The following is a 24,170-nucleotide window of genomic DNA, read 5'->3' as shown; positions in this document are numbered from 1 at the left end:
GATATCAGTACCAATACCCCCACAATAAATGATAGGTGCCTACTAGCAAGTGCTGGTTGATTGCTATTTATTGTTGTATATTCACCACATCAAGTACGGACAGGTTACTTTTATAACAACCCAGCAGGTACACAAGCCAATAGGAAAATTATATTTATTTATAAAATAATCTATACCAATAGGATATTTGCTACAGCACACAGAAAATATTAAGGAGCGCAGCAGTGGAATGTTATTTAAGTTGTGCAAGTTAAATATACCGCCTGCAGGCTATTTGCTAAGTGGAGAGGTGCCACTTTGGGCAGAGTCCACCTGTTTGAAGAGTTGAGTCCCAGAAGCAGGACAGAATACTCCTGTCTTTGTCCAAGTGCAAAGAGGAGAAACCTAAACAGAGGGGGTGGGGGGGAGACAAAAAGGCCTTGGACCAATCCAGGGGGGACATCTTGGTGCATTTTTCTTTGATTTGGGACCCGTAGAGGGCCCTCCACCAGTCAGGAGGGGCCGAGGCACCAAAAAACTAGAACCGGCCAGCTGACCGGAAGTGAGGGGTTGCTGGGAAGGAAGCTACAGATGTGATGGTAGGAGCCGGAGGCTCCAGTCAGTGCCAGGAGAATGTGGGCGGGGGAAACAGAGGCCAACTTGATTGATGGGGGAAGCTCAAGAACACTCTCCAGGTAGTTAATGGAACCACTGTACAGAACCTCCTTCCCGGTCCAGGCCGAGAGCGGACCGTGCAAACCCGGCCGGGATTCCTCCTGACTGCATGAGCGCACAGCGTCATTGGTTGCTATGACACCATGCGCTTCATGCAGCCGCTGCTTATACTAGTGTATTACTGTACAGCAGCGGCTGCATGAAGCGCATGGCGTCATAGCAACCAATGACGCTGTGCGCTCATGCAGTCAGGAGGAATCCCGGCCGGGTTTCCACGGTCCGCTCTCGGCCGCGGGACACGGCCGTGTGCATGAGGCCTAAGAAAGTTATCTGAATAAGTATTCTCTTATAATATTTTAAAGACTGAGGAGCCTGAAAATCATCCACTAAAATCTAGTAACGACTGGCATTGATATGACACGATTCACAAGTTGGAGAGGAGAAAATCTACCAATACTCCTTGCTGGCACAGAGTCTGAACAGATCTTTCTCTAGGAATTAGCATTTTTGAAATGCAATATTTAAATTAAAGAATGTATACAACTTTGGGGTCAAGTTTCTTTCATTTATTTCAATTTATTGCATTGGACTAATTTCAAGCTAAAAGGTTTTCAATTTGTCTTTATTAAAAATGTTGAGCCCCTTTCTCTGTACAGTTTTGAGATTCTCTAGCAGCAGACTCTGTATTTTAACTTAGTCAGGAGGTTCGTCTGATGGCTCTGATCTTTGACCTCCTAAACACTTACTATAGCTAAAAAAAAAAAAATGTATTGATAATAATGTGGCTTAAATAACTGTTTATGACCTTTTAGTAATTTAGAGATAAGGCACAAAGAGAAAGTACATACACACAGCTAACCCTTTGTGAAAATAGTTTTTAATAAAAATCAATTGAATTTTTTTTAAGTAAAATACAATAAAAACTGCCTCAAAAGGCGCACATAGGGACTTTACTCAATTTAAAAACTTGTATTTCACATGCAGTTGCATTTCATTGTGCATTTTTGAAATATGACCATTAACCCCAATATTGTCACACCAGCAAAGAAAAAAAAAATACACAATCTATACAAGTTATCAAATGTTTTTGTGGAGGCTAGATATGAAGGACTTAGTGAATCCATGTAATTAAAGGGCTGTACATTCATTACAAATCTGCTGACCGCTTCTCTTGGCAGCTGCAGAAAATGAGGCTTCCCATTAATTTGAAAATATGTAATAAACTGCTCTGCTTAGACACTATTAGAACCGTTCATGCAAGAGAATCCTGGTCTAACCTCTGTAGCAGATTTGTTTACATTAATGCTTGTACTAGGGGTGGTGTGGTAGAATCAAACTACTTCAGCATATATATCATGTCACATGACAACCTTACCTTTAGAATACGTTCTCTCTCCTCCCAAGATGCCCTGCACTCTAAGAGTTCGGCTTCTGCCTTCTGAGCTGCTTCCTCTGTTTTCTGGCGTGTGGCAGCAGCATTAGTCAATTGCTCTTTAGCTGCCTGAAGAGCTTCTACATCAGCTGCATGCAACATTAATTCACGTTCATATTTGTTCTGCGCTTCAGCAGCAATTCTTGCCTATTATTAGGGAGATAAGACGACAATTAAAAGGGGTTGTTTGGGCTTTTACATATTAATGACGTAGCCTCAGGTTAGGTCATTGGTAACAGATCGGCGGGAGTCTGACACCCAGCACCCCTGCCGATCAGCTTTTTGAGGAGACGGCATGCACATGTGCCATCTTTCCCTCTTGCTGTCCACTGCTGCTGTCCCATAGACATGCAGCGGAGAGCAGGAAGAGAAAGGAGTCTGCAGGTGCACACAACGCGTGCCGTCTCTTCCCGTCTTGATCAGAGGGGGTGGTGGGGGTGCCGGGTGTCAGACCCCTGACGATCTGATATTGATGGCCTAACCTGAGTATAGGTCATCAACATGACAAACCCAGACAACGTCTTTAAAAAAAAAGAAGAAGTTTTAAGAAAAATAATCTGAACTCACTTGCTCTTGGCAATCCTGTTTTGCTTTCTGCTCATTGCTTGTAGCAGTAGTGGCCCTTTGAAGAGCAGACTGGACTTCCCCTTGGAGCGTGGAAAGACTTTGTCTGAGCTGTGAAAGCTTGTGAAGCAAAAAAAACGGGAAAAAATTTAGGCCAACATCCAATATAGTAAGGCCACACAAGGAATCAATCGGGCGAGATTAAGAAATTCTTACTGAAGTGAATCTGTCAGCAGCATAATCACCCTTAAAGAGCTTGTCCTATCTGGGATATTGATGGCAAATATCTAGGATACGCCATCATAATGCCATATGTAGTGGGTCCCACTCCTGTATCCAGAATGGGACCCATGAAGAGAAGGAGCACACAGCACATGCGCAGCTTGCTCTTCATTCTGTGCTATGGGAACTTCCACAGCTGTGAACGGCTGCTCTCCCTTCAGTTCAGGGAGCCCCTTTTGGACATTGGAGTAAGTCCCATAAGTAAGACTTGCACCTATCCAAGCAATATGCTATCAATGTCCCAGAGGGAATACCCACTTAAGCAAAATATTGGGGTCTCTTTCTTTAATTGACCCAGCCAGTTCTGGCGCTTTTCAATGCGCAGCATTAGTTGAGGAGTTCCAATATTCATAAGACCCAGGAGCTCTTTACCCACCCAACAGCTGATTTACAGTATTTTTCCTGCTGCAATCAGCGGTGGGAAAAGGGGAAAGACCATCAGAACTATGCAGGCTTGTCAGACAACAGTAAGCAGTAATAAAGCCTTCTCTTCTGTTCATGCAGGGACACAGGCAAGGCCGTGGGCATAACTGCTGCCACTATGAGATGGACATTAATGTAACTGACTAAATGTATTGTGATTGTCCATATTGCTTCCTTTGCTGGATTGATTCATTTCTCCATCGCGTTATACACTGCACGTTTATGGCTGCTACTGCAGCGCAGATACAAGGTTTCCAGGATGGGAGCTGCTGCCCATGCGCGCACCCCACAGGCCAGCAGAGGATGGGACTTTTCCATACAGTGTGCAAGCACAGCCACCACTGCTGGATTTTTTTTTAAATAAAAACAAAAAACGTAAAAAAAAATAAAAATCACCCCCCCCCCCCCCTCCCAACCCTCTCTCATACGGCTATGTCAATAAAAAAAATAAAGTTATGGCTCTGGGAAGAAAAATAAAAACACATCTGGTATCGAAGGGATTTAACAATAAACACACCTTTACTGTTCAGTGTATTTTTTTGTGGCTGTCTCTGAAAAGAATAAGCCAATTTAGGCTTTGTTCACATCACCGTTCAGCCTTTCCGCTCTCCTGCTCAGTTTAGGAGCAGAAGAACAGAAAGGACGGATTCGGCACATAACTGAGCCAAATGGATCCCAAGGACCCCAGAGACTATAATGGGGTCCGTTAGGTTTCCACTCAGATGATTTTGGAGCAGACACAAAAAGTAGTGCATGCAGGACTTTGTCTCCGCTTCAAAAATCTTCCTCTGAGCGGAAACCTAATGGACCCCATTATAGTCTATTGGGTCCGTAGGCTCCGTTCGGCTCAGTTATGTACAGAATCTGTCCTTTCCATTCTCCTGCTTCTAAACGGAGCAGGAGAGCGGAAAGGCTGAACGGTGATGTGAACAAGGCCTTACATAGCAAAAATAATAAGTATATGAATGTGTATGCTTCATGGAGGCTATAAACACTGTTGGAATCGGTCATGTGAATGGGGAAGGCGGGGGAGGGCTATGGATACATCTTACATACGTGTCTGCACTCACATACCCACGACTCCAGCCATCAGCATGTAAACATATCCTATCCATATTGTGAAAATTGATTGCTCTCTGTATCATGCCTGCAAACAGTCGACATACCTGCTGCTCCGTGTTTTCAATAGCTTTGTGCTTTTCATCTCTAAGCTCTTGTTTTTCTTTTTCTGCTTCCATCATTTTCTTCTCAAGTTGTGCCTGGTACTCGGCTGCCTCTTTCATTCGTAATTCGATGGTTTTACACGCCTCTTCAGTTATCTTTAAAACATCAAGTTATAATATAAGTTTAAGGTGAAAGACACTAATACAATCTATTTGTTAGTGTGACTCAAACGCCTGAAGAGGATAAGAACTATGTAGATTAGTACATTTAATATTAAATACAATTAAAATTAAATGCAACGTTAAAAAGAAAGCTAATCCCAGAACCTACAAGACATAGCTACGAGAGACAACCCATCAAGACTGCAGGATTTTCAAGACATTAATTAACCCCTTAAGGACCCTGGGATTTTCCATTTTTGCGTTTTCATTTTTCACTTCCCGCCTTCCCATAGCCCTAACTTAACTTTTTTATTTTTCCATTCACATAGCCTTATGAGGGCTTATTTTTTGTGGGAGAAGTTTTAATGTCTAATGGCACCATTTACGGTTGCATACCATGTAGTAGGTAGGGAGCAGGTAAAAAATGCAATTCAGATATTTTTTTTTTTTTACACTGTACACTATGCAGTACTGTTTTCCTCATTTTCCAGGTCAGTATGGTTACGATAACACACATAATTTGTCTTGCGTTTCAATACTCAAACTTTTTTTCATAACCATATTCTGACCCCTATAACAGTGTAGTTATGTGTATGGGGCTGTGTGAGGGCTCATTATTTGCGGGCCGATTGTTTTTTTCAGTGATACCAATTTTAAGTGTGTGCAACTTTTTGATCACTTTTTATGAAAAAATTATTGGGTAGTTGAAGTGACAAAAATAAAATTGCAAATTGGCAGTTTTTATTTTTCCCCCCCGCTACGCCATTAATATTGTTATATATTTTAATAGCATGGGCATTTTTGCATGTGGAGATAAGCAATGAAAAAAAAAAAAAAAATCATGAGCAAGTATTTATTTGCGGGCATTTGAACTTAGTTTTTTTTTATTTGTAAAACTTATTTTTTCTCTTCTTTAGTCACCTTGGGTGACAATAACTGACATGACAATCATTTGATTGCCCATAGTATTCAGTGATGGCTAAATAGCCATCATCGAAGACTTCACTTGCACTATATCAATACAAGGCTGCCACCTAGTGGTCTGTATTGATATGTACATCTAATTGACTCTGAAGCTTGCTTGAGGCTTCGGTCAATTAGCGCAAGGTAACAGATTCTCCAATCTCAGCCGGGGAAAGCTGTTACCGGACCGGAAGCGCTCAACTTCCTGTTCCGGTCTGCGCAGATGCCGTGGTCACATTTGACCATGGCATCTGAAGGGTAAGATGTATGTGATCAGCCTAAAGCACCCGCTGCACGTGCGAGAGGGCGCCATATTTAGTGATCGGACCCATAACATACAGCTACGGCATGGGTCCTTAAAGGGTTAAAGCCATGTGCTATAGCTTAATATATATTCGATTTAAATTTCTACTGTACCTGCTTCTCCTTATTGAGAGACTCTTCCAAGCCAAGCACCACCTCTCTGTATTGCTCCACATTACTAGTGCTAGTTTTCAGCCTCTCCTTAAGGTCACTCACTAACTCTTCAGACTGTCGCAGCTTAGTCTTTAGCTCTTCTATATCTTCACCTTTGTCATCTGTATCTAGAGGGAGATGGAAAATGTTTATATTATAACTGACGGCCTTGCGACCTATAATTTCTTGATTTGAGACACATCTATTAAAACTGTTTTCTGAAATATCTTAATAGCTCATCAATATCCTATAGGTGGTAGTCGATACCAGGGACGCCACCCATCAACTGTTTGAGAAGGCAGCAGTGCTAAGAGTAGTGCCGCGGACATCTCTGCTCACTAAGCATAGCGCTATCCATTTGACGTGACGTCACATGACCTAAGCAAAGCCTAGAAGGCCATGGCACTACTGCGAGCACCATTGCCTTTACAACAGCTGATAGGCGTGTGTCGGACACATGCCAATTAGATACTAATGACCTATACAAAGGATGGTTCATCAGTAAAAATATCTTGGAAAAATCCCTTTAAAGTAATGAACATTACCTTTGCTGGAGGACAACTGGCTTGAGCGAGATGCCAACTGTGCCTCAAAATTACCAAGTTGTTGTTTCAGTGTCGAAATTTCCTTCTGTGAATTTTTTAGAAGTTCTTTTGTACTACTGTGTAGATTTACTTCAGTTTCATACTGTCTTTTGAAGTCCAAAATCTGAACCTGAGAAAAAAAAAAAAAAAAAAAAAAACAACCAACAACGTTTATCCATGCAAGGGGGGTTGGGGGAGGGAAGAGATAGCAAGAGGAAGTGCTAACTTACATCTTGATTTTTACCAGTGATGTGTTTCTGTTCTATTTCATGCTCCAATTTCTTCTTAACTTGGGTTAACTCTTGCTCCAGCTTTTCTATTTGATTGGTATATCTATGTCTAATTTCTGCATCAGACCTTTCGAGGGTGACCTAAAAAAAATAAAAAAAAATAAAAATATTCAAAAACTAAAATCCCTGATCAGTCATCAAATAAAACCACAATATCCAGATGGCATCTCATGGAAGACAGCCACAGCTACAGTATTAATCTGCTGCTCAAAGAATAAATGCATATCATACAGCTCTAATATCAAGAGCGCTATATGGCACAAGAATCACAGAAAGTGTGAAAAAAAGCAATAAAATAATATATTAACTAACCTGAATAGTCTGGAGGTTTGTTAGTAGCAAGTTTTGACCCCTTTGCTCAACAAGTAAGGAATCTCTTTCTTGGGCAAGTCTATTTTCAGTCATCTTCAAAAGCTCCTTTTCCCGCTTTAAGTTTTCTGCTCTTACCTTATAGCGGAAATAAATAAATATATATATTGGGGTATTCCATGTCTACCCACATTGATGAGCCAGAACAAGGCCCAGAAGTAAACAATTATATGGACGTTGAGAAATGTCTAATACATATCCACTGAAAATTCCTGTCACATAACAGCTGAATACTTACTTCAGTAATGGCTAGCTTTTCGTTGGCTGCTCTCAAATCCTGCGTCAGAGTGTTTATGATCTGTTCCTGTTTTTGGGTGGTGGCAGAAAGCTTTTGGGATTTTTCCTGCAAAGAGGTTACTTCACGGCGATAGCCTTCCACATTATCCTGTAGCATTTCATATCTATTGAAGCGATGACAAAACTATTAGTAATAACATTTGATAAAACATTTTCACACAGTAAGGGCCCTTGCACACGACCGAATGCCCTCCGAGATATATGGTCCGTTAGCGGACCATATGTCCCAGAGTGGAATACATCGTGAGCACAGCATCATAGGTTACTATGATACTGTGAGCATCGGGCCGCCCGTAGGACTATTGTCCTGCACTCCTATAATATATGAGTGCAGGAGGATAGTCCCGCGGGCGGCCCGATGTGTGCAGTATCATAATAACCTATGATGCTGTGCGCTCCCATGCGAACGATGTATGCCGCTCCGGGACTTATGACCCACTCACGGACCGTATATCTCGGAGGGCATACGGTCAAGTGCACGCGCCTTAACTTGTATGTTCAGTTGACTGAAAACCTGCCTTGCCAATAGGAACTGGTTATAAAACGTAGCCGCTTTCAAACTTTTTACTGGATCCGGCAGGGCTCAGCAAAAACGCTTCCATTACTGATAATAGAACCAGATCAGTTCATAACGGATGCAAATAGTTGTGTTATCTGTAACATACCCAAGACGGATATATCATGAACTCCACTGAATGTCAATTGAGGATGGATCAGTTTGATTGTGGCAGAGAAAATGGATCCATCCCAATTGACTTGCATTGGGGGTCATTCCAGATCTCCGCATCCCAAGACTGAAAGCAAACTACAACATGTTGCGGTTTGCTCTCCGGTATGGGAACGCAACTAAACGGAACAGAATGCATTTTGGAGCATTCCGTTCGGTTCAGTTTTGTCCCCGTTGACAATGAATGGGGACAAAACAAGCGTTTTATCTGGTATTGAGCCCCTATGACGGATCTCAATAACTGAAAACTAAAATGCTAGTGTGAAAGTAGCCTTATGTGACCCTATTCAAACAGGCCAAGTAATAATGGTAGCACGCGTGGCAGTGACATCAGCCTCTGAGCAAAGCCTACTCACTAGAAGAACATTATGTCAATTCTTCAGCTGACCACAGCAAAACAATTAGAGCTCATACACAGACCTTTTTTCAGAATTTTTAAAACGTTTAATATATTACTATTATTTTTTTTCTTTTAGGGTATAAGCCTCATTTTCTCGCTGGTATCATTGGCGGACACAGAACCATGGGAGGCAACACTAGGCTAGAAAGTGATATGAACTCTCCTGGCTGGGGAGGGTATAGCTGGCAGGGGAGGAGCCATCAGTTTTTAGCTTGGTGTCGTAAGAGGCAGACCTCCCTGCTTGCAGGGCAGCTTCCTTTTGTTATTTTTTCTTTCCCTTTTAGTTGGGGGAAACAGAGGCACCTAGACCCTCTATCTACCCCAGGAGCAAGGTCTGTGTCGAAATCCCTCACCGCCCGACCTCCCCAAGAAGTAAAGGTGGACCAGGGCAGCCCAGCTCTCCTGCTTGCCGCCAGCCTAAGTGTCACCTTGATCCGGCGAGACCCCCCGCCATTCCAGTCTCCTGCCACTTCGGGTACCAGCTGCTGAAGAGGTGACCCTGCTGGAACTCAGAGGAGCAGTGAAGAGAAGAGGATGAAGATGGGGTGAGTACTCAAGAATAGGCGAGTATTATCTGCACTCGCCATCCCTTCGGCCGAGATTAGGATACCTCCAGACCCTTTTTTGGTGTTCTATAGGGGACATGGGCAACACTGATCCCCTGGTAGGGCACCCTCCTGGCTTCCTGGGGCCTGCCTTACCGTTCCGGTGCCCCCAACTTTAGCCCCCAGTCCCGTTTCAGACCTACACGATCCTGGGCTCCAGCCCATGCTTTCTGATTCCCAGCCCACGGGGAGGCATGCCCGCGGCACGGACAGACTAGCGGCTCCTCTGGCGAGTGACTGCCAGCCAGATGTCCCAAATTAATGCCCCAGCTTCCAGGGTGGCTAGGCCGCAACTTGCGCCTCCCACTCCGAAGTGAAGGGGCGGAGCTCCGATTCCTGCTACAGCTTGGAGCACACTGCAAGACCGCAGCTTCACAGCGGAATCCAGCTTCAGCCGGCAGCACCTTCCATCAGGGAACACAGGACCTGGGTCCCCTGCATGTCAGTTGGACGGTCCTTATCCTGGGCAGTGGAGGACCTTTCTACGATATCCCAATCCACCCCCACTCTCTCATGGGTCGCTTGGTCAATAAATCTCCACCTGCGCAGATCACACCCTCCTCCGCAGAGTGCCTTCGGGGCAGACCTTCTCACAAAACAGACTAGAACAGGACAGCAATCCTCTTGACGCCTGAGCATCCCTTCCCCTCCATGGGTCCTCCCTACCAGGGGAAGGATTGTCCGATGGGGAGATTGGTGGTTCAGACTCTGATATGGATCCGGAACAATCTTCCAAGATTGCTTCCATGGTTGACAGCTTAGTTACTGTCAACTCCCCATCCACGAGTCACCAGGAAGTGTCTTTTCTCCGTACTAGACAAACTCTTAAAGCCTTACCCCTGCACAACGACTTTTCAGTTGTCGTGGCTCAGGCGTGGGACCATCCGAATAGTCACTTTAGCACTTCAATGCGACTGGATCTACTGTATCCCTTTTAGGCAGAATGGGTGTCTAAATGGTCTTTACTTCCCAAGGTGAATCCTCCGGTAGCATGCCTGGCAAAGCACACCCCCATCCCAGTGGCTGATGACTCAGCCCTTCAGGATCCAGTTGATCTCCGAAAGAAATCTTGGGCGAAGTCCATCTGCGCAGCAAGTGGCTCAGCGCTCCGGACAATTTTCGCCTCCACTTGGGTGACTAAGGTGGTCTCGGGGTGGGCACTACGGCTAGACCAGGACATCGTGGCGGATGTTCCACTCCCTGAACTCCAGTCCTTGGCTCTACAGATCTCACAGGCGGGGGAAGTACCCCTGCGAAGCGTCCTTAGACGCAGGGTCTCTGGATGCTCGCTCATCGGCTCTCGCGGTTACCTTGAGACGAGAGTTCTGGCTGAAAGTTTGGGCAGCAAACGCCTCGTCAAATCTGTCACTTACAGGGCTTCCATTTGCTGGCTCCTGGGTGTTTGGGGCCCGGTTGGATGAAATCATCTCCGAAGCCACGGGTGGCAAGTGTACCCACCTCATACAGGGCAAATCCAGACACGTTTTTCGTTAGGCATACTAATGCCTGGACTCTGTCTTTTCGTCGCTTCACCGACACGCGCCAGGCAGCAGCAGCTCCTCCCAGAACCTCCACACAGGACCAGCGCAAAAAGCCCTTCTTTGGGCTTCAACCTGCCTGGCGTCCGCGGACACAGCCTGCCAGTCCTTTGTCCAGCAAGCAGTCCCCCGCATGAAGATGCGCCTCCTATTCCTTTTCCAGGAAGCGTGGCAGGCCCACATCCCCTCCTCCACATAGTTTCTTCCCCTCCCAACCTCCCAGGGATCAAGGTCGTGCAGCAGCCTTTTTTCGAGGCGATCCAGTCTCTCTTCGTGCAAGGTGCAATTGCCCCAGTTCCCTTGGCGGAACAATTCACGGGTTTCTATTCCAACCTGTTTGTCATCCCCAAAAAAGAGGGGTGAGTTTGCCCGGTTCTGGACCACAAGTTGTTGAACCGGTTGCAACACTTCAGAATGGAGTCCCTTCACTACATGATTGCTTCTCTGGAATGGGGTGAATTCCTCTTCCATAGACATTCAGGACACGTACTTACACGTCCCAATTGCTCTGGCACATCAGTGGGCCCCCACCACTATCAGTTCGTCGCCCCTTCCCTTTGGTCTTGCAATAGCGCTGCGAGTCTTTACAAAGGTTCTCGCTCCTCTCCTGGCACTTCTTCAGACCAGGGGCATCGCCCTGATCCCGTATCTAGACGACATCATGGTGAAAGCTCCGTCCTTTGGGCAGAACAAGGACAGCCTGCGTATCACCCTGTATCCCATGGCACGGTTCGGGTGGTTGGTGAACTTCCAAAAGTCTTCACCGCGTCCTGCCAGATGGATCACCTTTTAGGTATGGTCCTCGACACGACAGCGGTGCGCCTGCCTCAGGACAAGAGGCTATCCCTTCGTCGGTCTGTGTCAATTTAGTTCTGCATGAAGGTCCTGGGGGCAATGGTGGTTTCTTTCGAAGAGGTTCTGTTTGCTCAATTTCACCCTCTGCTACTTCAGCTGGCAATCTTAACCCTTTGGGACAAGTCGGAGTCCCTGGACCATCACATAGTCTTACTTCCAAAGGTGCAGTCGGCACTCAGGTGGTGGCTTTCGACCCAAACCCTGGGTTCTGGAAAATCCTTTCTTCCGATCTCATGGACAGTCATCACAAACCGATACCAGCCGGATGACAGTGGACCCGGGGGAATGGTCTCTACACCCAGAGGTGTTTCAAGAGATCTGCCTCAGGTGGGGTCAACCAGAGGATGGACTTGATTGCTTCCAGACTCAACCACAAGCTCCACGCCTTCTCTCGAACAAGAGATCCAAGGGCACACGCAGTAGACGCACTGGTGGCACAATGGGACGGGTTCTCTCTGGTGTATGTGTTTCCGCCTCTCCCCCTCCTGCCCAGAGTCTTATGCAGGATCAAGATTGAGGGCACCCCAAACGGTGCTCATCACTCCAGACTGGCCCTGTCACGCGTGGTACACAGACGGCGTTAGTCTCCTGGGAGACACTCCGTGGCGCCTTCCGCTCAGACCAGATCTCTCTCCGGGTCCCGTCTTACCAGCTTTTAGAGCCGCTACATATGGCAGCGTGACTGTTGAAACAGCCAGGCATTCTGAAGCAAAGGGGTTTCTCTGACAGTCATCTGCACCACGATTAAGGCCAGGTAGCCTGTGTCGTCCAGGATCTACTACCGGACCTGGAAATCCGTTTGCGCTTCTGTGAAGAGCGTAGCCTCCTCCCCGCTACACTTCTCTCTTCCTCTCCTTTCTGCAATCTGGTATGGATTTGGGCCTTGCCTTCAGTTCCTTGAAGGGTCAAGTTTCAGCGCTTTCAATTTTTTTCCAGTGCCCGCTGGCAATACAGGCTCCGGTTAAGACATTCCTACAGGGAGTGGCCCACACCGTCCCTCCTCATCTCCCACCCTTGCACGTGTGGGACTTGAACTTGGTGCTGGCCTCCCTCCAGTCGGCTTCATTTGAGCCTTTGGACACAGTGCCCCTCCGTATTTTTTCCTGGAAGGTGGCATTCCTGGTGGCCATCACTTCCATCAGGCACGTTTCAGAGTTGGTAGCACTGTCCTGTGAAGAACCCTTCCTTATTCTGCTTCAAGACAAGGCAGTAATCCGTCCCATGCCCTCTTTATAACCAAAGGTAGTCTCTGCTTTCAACGTCAACGAAGACATCGTTCTTCCGTCATTCTGTCCATCTCCTTTGCATCCGAGGGAGCGGCTCTCCACCAGCTGGACGTGGTTAGAACCCTAAGGTTGAGTCCACACAGGCGAGATTTCCGCCCGGGTGCAATGCGTGAGGCGAATGCATTGCACCCACACTGAATCCGGACCCATTCATTTCTATGGGGCTGTGCACACATGAGCTGTGATTTTCACGCATCACTTGTGCGTTGCGTGAAAATCGCAGCATGCTCTATTGTGCATTTTACACGCAACGCAGGCCCCATAGAAGTGAATGGGGCTGTGTGAAAATCGCAAGCATCCGCAAGCAAGTGCGAATGCAGGGCGATTTTAATGCACGGTTCCTAGGAGATGATCGGGATGGGGACCCGATCATTATTATTTTCCCTTATAACGTGGTTATAAGGGAAAATAATAGCATTCTGAATACAGAATGCTAACTAAAAATAGGGCTGGAGGGGTTAAAAAATAAAATAAAAATTTAACTCACCTTAATTCACTTGTTCACGCAGCCAGCATCTTTTCTGTCTTCATCTGTGAGGTAAAGGACCTGTGATGACGTCACTGCGCGCATCACATGATCCATCACATGGTTTGCCGGGGAAAGGCATTAATTGTTTCTAGTGGTTTCTCTGTACGTTTCATTCTAGTCTCCTACTGCTTGGGCACAAACTGATATGCTCTCTCATGGCTGGGGAGGGTATAGCTGGCAGGGGAGGAGCTATCACTTTCTAGCTTAGTGTTGCCTCCTAGTGGCAGCAAGCAGCTATACCCACAGTTCTGTGTCCCCCAATGAACTCGGCGAGAAAGATTTTACAGGCGAGTTCACAAAAATCTTGTTTCTTTATTTGGTAGTTTGCTAGGCACATATAACCGAGTTAGCCTGTCAGTGATTGCCAAAAGCTCTGTAATTACCTTATAACAGCTTTCATTAATGTCCCATCCCTTTCCATTGGTCCCTTTGCTAGGGCTCGTCTATCTTCCCTTTAGTGTAAAACAGAAGACAGAGTGGCGGTCCTCCACACTGTATGCCTGCATAAGGCTACTTTCACTAGCGTTTATCTTTCCCGGTATTGAAATCCATTATAGGGTCTGAATACCGGAAAAAAAACGCTTCTGTTTTGTCCCCATTAATTGTCAATGGGGACAAAATGTAACTGAACAGAATGCTCCAAAAATAGAATTTGTTGTGCTTACCTGCCACTAGGAGTCGACACCAAGCAAAAAAAAAAAAAAAAAAAAAAAAAAAAAAAAGGAACCTTCTCTCAGCTATAACCCTCCTGCAGACACTGAGCTATTCGGTTTGTACAAAAAAAGCTGTGGGAGCCGCCAACAGAAAACAAAAAGAAAGGAGAACCAGCAATGCACATACAGGGTCAGAGCAGTTTCCCCCCATGAAACTTACAGGTAAGCACAAACAATCCTATTTTCTCGCTTGTATCATTGGCGGACACAAGACCATGGAACGTTAAAGAGCAGTACCATGGGGAGGGAACAAGAACAGAATCCAAAGCAGGTTATAAGGCCACGCACAGAAATGCGGGGGAAAGATACACCAGGAACGCTTCAAAAGGGACAGGAAGAGCCATTCCCTGGAAGGCCAGCCAGCGAGTGGCTGAATACGCAGAGGCTCTGGCTGGACAGAAGAAAGAACAGCCCAGGGAATATAAGTCACGGCTTCGGAGACTTCAGAAGTGGAGAGCACACAGAATATAAACATGATGGACAAGAATGAAGACAAGTCAGTCACCAGAAGCAACTGAGAGATTGTGGAAGATACAGGAGAGAAATACATAGCCTGGACCCAGAAGAGGGGTGCCCATGGATCAAAAACCACAGAAAAACAAAAACAAAAAAACAAAACTCAGTGGAATAGTGATTGGAAGAAGACAAACTGAAAATGGTGTCTGGATAGCAAGGGCTAAAGAACTGCAGATGTGACAAAACTTGCCGCCGCAAGTTTCTGAGCAGATCCTTTTCAATTCAGAATGCATTAGGGCAAAACTGATCCGTTTTGGACCGATTTTGAGAGCCCTGAACTGATCTCAAAAACAGAAATCTAAAACACTAGTGTTAAAGTAACCTAATCCCCCAATAGAAGAGGGAAAGCCGACAGGACAGAGGTTATCCAGTATGAAAGCAATTAATCCGCCTGCGGAGGGGTTAATGCAACAGGACATAAGGTATCCGGTGGAACTGCAATACTCCGCCTAAGGAGGTTAATGCGATAGTCTGTACAGGATCCAGAGCATGTACTCTATAGGAGGAGGGTAATGCTCCAGAATGTACAGTACCCAGAATAAGTGCATATACTCCCACTACGGAAGGAGGGTAATGGTACCGAAAGCATAGGATCCAGTGGTAGTGCAACTACGCTGCCTCTGGAAGGAGGGTAACAACCAGATGTACGGACCCCATTGGGATCTGAGAAGAGGTCTTGGCCATCTGAGAAGAGGTCTTGGCAGCTTTAAAGGAGGCCCCAGGCTTAGGCATGATGGCAACCACAACCCGACAAGAAAAAAGGGCTAAAAAAATCCTACCACCGAGCAACACACAGACATCCACCGGAGGGAGCAGAGAGCAGCAGGAGCTTCTCAGAAAGCGGAGGAAGGCACCAGAGCGAAGCGCTGAGGCTCCACCCCCAGGACACGTCATGGTAGCGTGAAAGGAGCACGCGCTTATGTAAAATGGTGTCCGGTGGAGAAAGCGGCACGGAGTGGGTTAAATGTAGGCTAGAGGAATACCTCCAGTGTTGGAGGCCCTCAGAATAAGCGGGAAGCCCACCGCAGGTCGGAGCTGCCAGAGAGAAGACACCGCCCCTAATCAGGGCCGGAGTTTCAGGCACCGGCGGTAGCAGAGAAAATGCAGTGTCTAAGAGACTCGCAGAGAATCGTGGTATAGTGCCTCCAGGGGCCCCCTTAGAACAAAAACACATCTCCCAGCTCCCTCAGGCAGCCCATCCATTCCCCAGATATCAGGAAGTTGATCAGCCAGGCCCCACCAGGCTGAGGGGGGAGCCATACTTATTTGCTCCTGCAGTCTTCTCCCTCTGTTCTGTACCAGTGTACCAGCAGGACTCACCACTTCAGACAGACTCACCAGAGTACAGTGCTCTGGATGGAGGGCAGCAGCAGGTGACCCAGGAGCTGGTGGGATGCTGGAGCTAACAGGTCGAGCCCGGATCCACTTTTCTTTGGGGGAAAATGGAGGCAGCGTCGAACAGACGGCAGCGGGCACTCCATGGGGGACCAGGAAAGCGCAATGCCGACCTGTGTCCCCATCTGGAAAGAAAATAACAAACCGGAGTAGCATCACTAAAGTGTCATCCTCCTTCACCAGACACTAAGCAAAAACCGAGTTCCTCATGGTGGAGCCTGGGGGTATAGCCCGAGAAGGAGCTCTCCAAACTATACCCATGGTCTGTGTCCCCCAATGGAAAAAAGTACGAGAAATATATAGTTTTCTTACCCTACCATACAGCTCAATTCGAACAAAACAGAGCTAGGGGAACTGAACCCACATCAGTCTGTACTAATGACCAGTACTGTAAGCCTCAGCAGACAGCCCAGTAAGCACTTTCCTCAGCACAGTAGTACTGAGGCAAGGAAGGGGTTAAGCAGAAGCAGGGGCGGAGCTTATTGGGCAGCTGGTGGGGCAAAGGCATGGGTGTGAAACACAGATAAAGGCCCCGAAACATGCTAGGAGATGCAGCCTAGTAGGCTGCAGAGCCGGGGCCTCGAGTACTGATGGGGCCGACCGAAAGAACTTACGGTTGGGGCGGCTATGTAGGGAGGAAGCAGAGTGCACTTGGGAACAAGGAGGCCGGGAGCGGGCATACTGATGCCCAGATTAGAAAATCAGCAGCTGCCCAAGTAAACATGCGACTGCAGGAACTGGCTCGCAGGCTGTGGATGGGGCTGGGGACCGGAGGTGGGACCATACTTGCCCAGACAGTTTCTGCCCACCCTGATTCCAGCAGTGTCACCTTCCTCACTGTGCTGCCCCTTGGGGAGGGCGGCTACACCGGTAACAGAGGGGGGGGGGGGGGGGGACTTCCAGAAGTAGTAGCCAAGGTGCACTGTAGCTGGAGGGTAACAGCGGATTTCAGCTCCACTGTCCCTCCTTGTCTACCAGAGGTGGGGGAACAAGCAGCAGGCTTGAGGACCCGCTGGTGTCCCCCCCTCAAGTGTGGGAAAAACAGGTGGTGAGAGCCCACCTGCAGCCCGAACCGGAAAAATAAAACAAGGAAAAAAACTTTGGCAGACCATAGACCATCACTGATTAGCTCAGTGTCTGCAGGAGGGGTATAGTTGAGAGGAGGAGCCAACTTTTTTTGCTTAGTGTCGTCTCCTAGTGGCAGCAGCTATACCCAATGGTCTTCTGTGTCCCCCAACGATACGAGCGAGAAATGCATTCCGTTCCATTCTCAACCCGGAAAGCACGGTCGGTGCCCCGTGTATTGCGGACCCACCGCATGCGGGCCGCAATACGGCCACCGCGGTTCCTGAGAAGAGCGGTGGCCGTAACCAGGGTAGACTGGAGACAACAGTCAGGTAAGTATATGTTCATTTTCTTCTAAGGGGTGAGAATTAGTTAATTAAATATATTTAGAAAAATTATCACTTAAATCATTAACAGATTTAAACAGTGATCATTAAGATGGGAATACCACTTTAAGCAAGTATGCATGTTTAGCGAGGGAAGGCAGTGTTGGCCTCAGGACTGGCAGAGGAGCAATCTTGAGAAGATCCTCATATTGTAGGATTCAAAACAGCCGTAACCAAGGGGAAAGCTCAAGGAAACCAGTGGTATGTGAAGAAACTAAAGATTGCTTTATGCATAATGCTGCTGCAGCAGTAACATATGCTAAAATGCATTTTTGGGATGAAAACATGACAGTTACACTTTAATGGATCAGTGCCATTGCAAATGAGGCTTGAATAGCTGCATTTAGCACTATGATTACGACTAATGCGTCAAACATACCGTTTTGAAGCAAATTCAAGCTGAGTGGAAATTTTTGTGCTCTGAGATCGTAGTTCAGTAACTTGCTCCTGTAGTTTCTCATTCTGTTCATTGAGCATTCTGTCATTTTCTGCTTTTTCTTTACGATAATGTTCAAACATTTCTTTTAGCTGTAGGGTTAAAAAATAAATAAAAATAATTAATGTTACATCAAAACACCGCCAACGATATCTTGCTATAGAAGGTTGTCCGTTTTCTATACTGATGACCTATCCTGAGAATAGGCCATCAATATCAGATCGGTGGGGATCCTCCGGGCAGTCAGGATGTGAACAGAAGTTGTAGTTACACTCCATGCCATTGAAGTGAATGGGACAAAGCTATCTGCAGCCACCCTGATGGCGAGCAGGTAAACAGTTCAGAAACAGGAGCGCTGCCTTTCTTCATCCAGCCGAGCAGAGACAAGCCCTTTGAATGAAAAGAACCTTTGTTCTTGAGTTCATTGAGTTGTGTAATTATTGCAGGATTTTGCCACCTTGCCTTATTAATTGAAGCTACATCTGGTTTCCAGTATTCTCCTAGTCTGTTCTGACAGAAGCAAACTACCGGAATTATTGTATCAGGCATAGCTTGGCACCACCGGATCCCTATTCACTATAATGGGATCAGTCTAGTTTCCTGCATGAATGCCCACTATTCCGGATGCAGTATTTCCAGTACTCTACTGGAATATCATTAATGGAGATGTGGACGCAGCCCAAGCAGTCAACTATTCCATTCTATAACTAGAAAAGGTACAATTTCGCAGTCAACTATTCCATTCTATAACTAGAAAAGGTACAATTTCTGGGGAAATTGTGTGAAGTGTTCTTGCCTCCACCAGTAGCTTACAACTGGAGTGGGCGTTTAAGAAACCACAAGATGTTGGCTTGAAATCTGATTGGCTGTTGGTGGCTCCACCCACTTTTTTGAATTTTAATCCCATTCCTCCAGTGACCAACTGCGCCAAGTTTGAAGACTGTGCCAATCAAAGTCTAAGAGCAGCGGCAGTTTGAATTTTTCCCATTTAAACACATGGCTGAAATTGATTGGCTGTTGTAGACTCCGCCCACTTATAAATGTTGACCTTTGTCTCACATTGACCCACCCTGCCGAGTTTGGGTGCTGTGGCTTAAATACTGTGAGAATGACAGCTGTTTAAAAGGTTTCTTATTGAAGTCAATAGGGAAAATCTGATTTGTTGTTTGTGGCTCCGCCCACTTTTTAGCATCCCCAAAATGAGATATACATTGGCACAGTCCTCCAGTGACCAACTGTGCCAAGTTTCAGAACCCTGCCATTAACAGTCTAAGAGCAGCAGCAGTTTGATTTTTTCCCATTTAAACAAAATGACTGAAATTTGATTGGCCGTTGTAGACCCCGCCCACTTTTTATACATTTTTGACCCCAGTCATCCATTGACCTACGGTGCCAAGTTTGGGTATTCTGGCTTTAATATTGTGAGAATGATAGCAATTTAAAGGTTTCTCATTGAAGTCAATAGGAAAAATCTGATTTGTCGTTGTTGGATCCGCCCACTTTTTAAATTTTTGAAGCCGAAGTAATCTATGACCTGATTTCTGAGATTTGAAGCCCCTGACATCAATCATGGCAGCATTTTTCAATTTTCCCATTGAAATCAAAGAAATCTGATTGGTTGTTTTTGGCCCCGCCCACTTTTATGAATTCTAATCCTAAATTGTCTAACTGTACCAAGTTTGGGGATCCTGCCATTAACAGTCTAAGAGCAGTGGCAGTTTTAAATTTTCCCATTAAAACATATAGCTGAAATTTGATTGGCCGTTGTAGACTCCGCCCACTTTAAAACATTTGAATTCTAGTCACCTATTAACCGAATATATTAAGTTTAACAACCCTGCCATTAAAAATGTTGAAATGGCAGCAATTTAAAATTCTCATTGAAGTCAATAGGGAAAATCTGATTGGTTGTTTGTAGCTCCGCCCACTTTTTAATGTCCCCAAAATGTGACAGAAATTTTCAGGTTTACCCCATGACTAAGTGACCCAAGTTTGGTGAGTTTCACTCCGAACCTGTATGAGTGACAAACGTTTGCATTTTTCCAATAAAACTCTATGGGAGGAAAAAAAAAGGTTTTCGGGGGCCCGCCCCAGGGGCCCGGAGGGTGGGATCGGTTAACAAAGCACAAGCAAGATACTCGGTTATGTGCCGACCAAGAGTGCAAAGTTCGGTATTAATACTCCTAAATCTGTGGGAGGAGTAGCAATTTGAACGTCTAATTGTAGTCAATGGGGAGAATTTGATTGGTTCTGTGTGGCCCCGCCCACATTTTCGGGTCTCCGAAATGTTCTAACAAATTGCGCGTTGACCCCATGACTAAGTGACCCAAATTTGGTGACTTTAGTTTAAAATCTGTGTGACTGGGAGCGATTTGAAAATTTTCCCTGTCAAAGTCAATGGGAAAAACGTGGATTGCTTAGCCGTGGACATTTTTAGTGGCAGCAGGGCTAGCTGAACGTTTTGATATAAGATTTGTGTAGGTGGCCTGAAAATGAGGCAGTGGTGGCAGTTTAGAAATCATGTCCTGATTTTTCAGCTTTTGCCAGCTCCCACTCTAGCTTTGCCATTCATTCCTATGGGACAACTTTCGCCACAAGAACCACGATATTCCGTGAACCATTCGGCGAAACGTTCCACAAAGTAATAGCAATCCGATCGGGAACAATCTGCACGTTTTGGTAAATTTTTGTCTATGTAGTGTAATAACTGTGGGAGGAGTTAGGGTGGCAAATTTGGCTATAATAAGAATAAGAATATATATGCGATATAACATTAAGTGGTCTTACTATGCAGGAACACTTAAAGACACAACACCTTGAATGCACAGTTGAATGTCAGTCAGAATAGCTACTTCCTAAATACACTGGTACAGATGGGAAGGGGGTAATAAAATGTTCATCTAGTCCCTAGCACCTGAACAAAGGGCAAAGGCTTGGCAGACATTAAACAATGCATCTCCTCCCTTACTTCACATAAAGTAGGTAGATAACTTCAAAGTATGAAGCTTTCACCCCCATCCATTAACACAACAGTATCCTCACCTGTTTAAGTGCAGCTTTAGCTTCAGTAGCTTCAACAGATTCAGAGACCAAAACTGGCAGGAGCTGGAGTGGAAGCATGTTGAGATGCTCCAGGGGATTTTCTTGGGGTTGACGTCATAGATGCTTCATCTGAATACAAAATGTTAAGAGAGTTTTTGTTGCATTCTGGAAATTGCCATGCCCTGCAGAATGCAATGCTTAAAAGGATATACCAGTTATAACAAAATGATCTCCATCTGCAGGGTAAGTGATAACTCAGAACAGGGGGGGTGCTACCACTGGGACGCCCATGCCTTAAAGAGCCTCCATGAAATGGAAGGGGCGGCTAGATGCAAATGCGTGCCAGGGGAATATATCAGCAGACCCCAATCACAGAAGAGGAGCAGCAAACGCCAATACAGTGGACTCATAACTTCTGCTCAACATGTCCTTCACAGTAACTACAAAATATCATTTGAGGAGTTTGGACTAACGCCCCAGCAGAGCAGTCATTCCGTTATGTCTCTCGTAAACAAGGCAGCATATCTTGATGACAGAGCCGTTTTAATGGCAATTCATGCAGAAGCTCAATGGTTTACAAGCACCCCCCCACAGCAATGTTTTACCTGATGCAGGCATTGTGACTCCAGTCGTCTGCGCCAATAGTATACGATACATGTCTCGCTGACGTGCAATAGACTCCACCATGTGCATCTGATGTTGGCGGTTCTCACGAAGCTGCTCCAATTCAGAAAGGGCCATTTCAAGCTCACGTCTCAAATCTGAAAGTCTAGCAAAAGGGTAACAAAGCATTATCCAATGAGGAACAGAACCGCCTACAGAAAAGAAACAGGAGCTGTATATTTATAAGAAAAACTATTTTCAAAGTATTGGTAAAGGCAGAGATCACTCAGATTTGGGAAAAGGTTCAGTAAAACTTGTAATTTACACGTTTAAACCTCTGTTCCTCCTCCTCCGTTACCAGTGACTGACATGTATACACACTTCTACTATGAATGCCACCACTGATAAGACTGCCACCGTCCAACTAAACTCAAAGGACCGGTCAACTCTCCTGACATGTCAGTTTAGTAACTAGTTGCATTCTCTATGCAATTCATAATTTCTTATAACTATGTTGTGCCAATCCTTTATTATTCCTGCTAGAAGAAAGAATTGCCAGTAGTTTACAATGATGACCCAGATGGGAATTACCAGTTGTGGGGGTGGGGGAGCTGCACAGTCAGACACTGACTGTGCAGGGAAATCCTCCCAACTGGTAACCATTTGGACCTTTATTGCAAATTACTAAAACTCATTCAGAACTTTTTGAAGGAATAATAAAGAAATGACAACAGTAAAGTGATCTTATGATTACTACATGGGGATTGCAAGTAGTTACTAAAACAAGCAAGACAGGAAAGGTGACAAGTCCTCAAACGTGTGAATTACAAGTCCTACTGAATGTTTTCCCATAAAGCTAAGCTCCACCAACTACCTCCAGCTATACTAGAGCGCTGTCAACCACTCAGCTAGTGGTGGTATTACTTAGCGATGTCACATTTTGATGACACAAGATTGTGTTTTTTGTTTTTTTTAAACATCAGGAAGTACATTTTACTAACCTATTGCAGAGACCTGCCATGACCTTTCTAAATTTAGTTATAGGCCTAAATATTTCCCTTATGAATCAAATTATCACTTAAAGGGGTTGGCCACGTTCTGGTTATTGTTGACCAATTTGTATACAAGATAATAGACTTTTTGCACCATTTTCGGTAATTTTATTAGGTAATTAATGTATTTTTTTGCGTCACATGACCCACCATCAGCAGCTATTTTATGGACAATACCTCTGTGTGGACAGTACAACAGACTATGGGGGAGATGATTGGATTTTTGTACTTGCCGTAAAATCCCTTTCTCGTTCAATTCACTGGGGAAAATAGCACCATGGGTATATGCCCAAAAAAGGTGGGCTATACCCTCTCCACAGACACTAGGCTAATATGTACCAATAACAGTAGGAGAGAGAAACAAAAAGCAAAGAACCAACATGTCCTGGACCGGGGAAGGAAGAGCAGCAGCCTGGTGAAAGAAAGAGAAATGAAAACAAAGGGTGGGATCTGTGTCCCCCACAAATTGAATGAAAAACTGATTTTACGATAAGTACAAGCCAATTTTCTCGTTAACGTCATTGGGGACAGCACCATGGCACATCCCAAAGCAGTCACCAAGGGTGGGAAGGAAATCTCAGGCAAAAAGTTGGGTGCACAGGTGCAGGAGAACCATGTGACGCAACAGGACCAGGAGAGGTTATAGCATGAAATGGTAGATCAAAAACTAAGGAAGTGTGCCAAGAGGCTCCAGGACCAGGAAGGAGTTCAAAGAAAAAAAAAAATGGTGGGAGACCGGCAGGATCCCAAGGACAAGTGCCTGGGAAAAAAGGCCATATGCAAGAAAGGGACAAAGGAAAACACCCAGCTCCACCCAAGGTGGGGAGAAAGAGAAAAAAAAAAAAAAAAAAAAAAAAAAAAAAGCTAGAGGATAGGTAGCAGGGCTAGATGTCCTACGCAAGAACAGAGTTGAACAAGTGAACACTAGAGAGCCAGAGGAAGGATCTGGAAGAACCAGGGGTCCCCCTGAAGAAACAGGAAAGCATCCCGACCAGGAGGTGTCTGTTGGTAATTTGGTAATGACCTAGCGCTCTACATATAGGATGCTCCAGGAGGAGGATCTATAACAGGACAGATCCAACAAGAAAAATTGGACCATGAGGGAACCTAGCAGAAGACAAAATGCCTGGGAATAAGGACAGGAGCAGCCCTGAACAAAGGAAAAAAAAATCCTTGGAGATAAACTAAAAGGTAGACCCCGTGGACCATCCCTCGGCAAAAAGAAGGCAATTCCATAAGGCCTGGAAGCAAAGGAACCCAACCAGTAAGAGGACCCAGGCAAGGATAAACTCTACATTGATCCAGACCAAAAACATAGCCTGACCGTGGCAAACACTATGTGAAGGCCAGGGTAGAGAGGGAACAAGTTAAAGCAAGGCAAAC

General features: G+C 45.6%; 1 protein-coding gene across 1 annotated transcript in view; it reads right to left on the bottom strand.

The window, feature by feature from the left end:
• The window catches only part of TPR (translocated promoter region, nuclear basket protein), a 190,365-nt gene that overhangs the window by 81,522 nt on the left and 84,673 nt on the right, over positions 1 to 24,170 (bottom strand). The window contains 12 exon segments of the mRNA XM_044300517.1: positions 2,030 to 2,233; positions 2,654 to 2,770; positions 4,522 to 4,674; positions 6,061 to 6,227; positions 6,645 to 6,813; positions 6,914 to 7,054; positions 7,286 to 7,420; positions 7,581 to 7,743; positions 18,034 to 18,182; positions 21,133 to 21,183; positions 21,185 to 21,261; positions 21,738 to 21,901. Coding sequence (XP_044156452.1) covers positions 2,030 to 2,233; positions 2,654 to 2,770; positions 4,522 to 4,674; positions 6,061 to 6,227; positions 6,645 to 6,813; positions 6,914 to 7,054; positions 7,286 to 7,420; positions 7,581 to 7,743; positions 18,034 to 18,182; positions 21,133 to 21,183; positions 21,185 to 21,261; positions 21,738 to 21,901 — 1,690 coding nt within the window.

Source organism: Bufo gargarizans, chromosome 7, assembly GCF_014858855.1.
Source record: "Bufo gargarizans isolate SCDJY-AF-19 chromosome 7, ASM1485885v1, whole genome shotgun sequence".
In the NCBI taxonomy this organism is placed as follows: Eukaryota; Metazoa; Chordata; class Amphibia; order Anura; family Bufonidae; genus Bufo; species Bufo gargarizans.
This window is presented reverse-complemented; position numbering and strand designations above follow the sequence as displayed.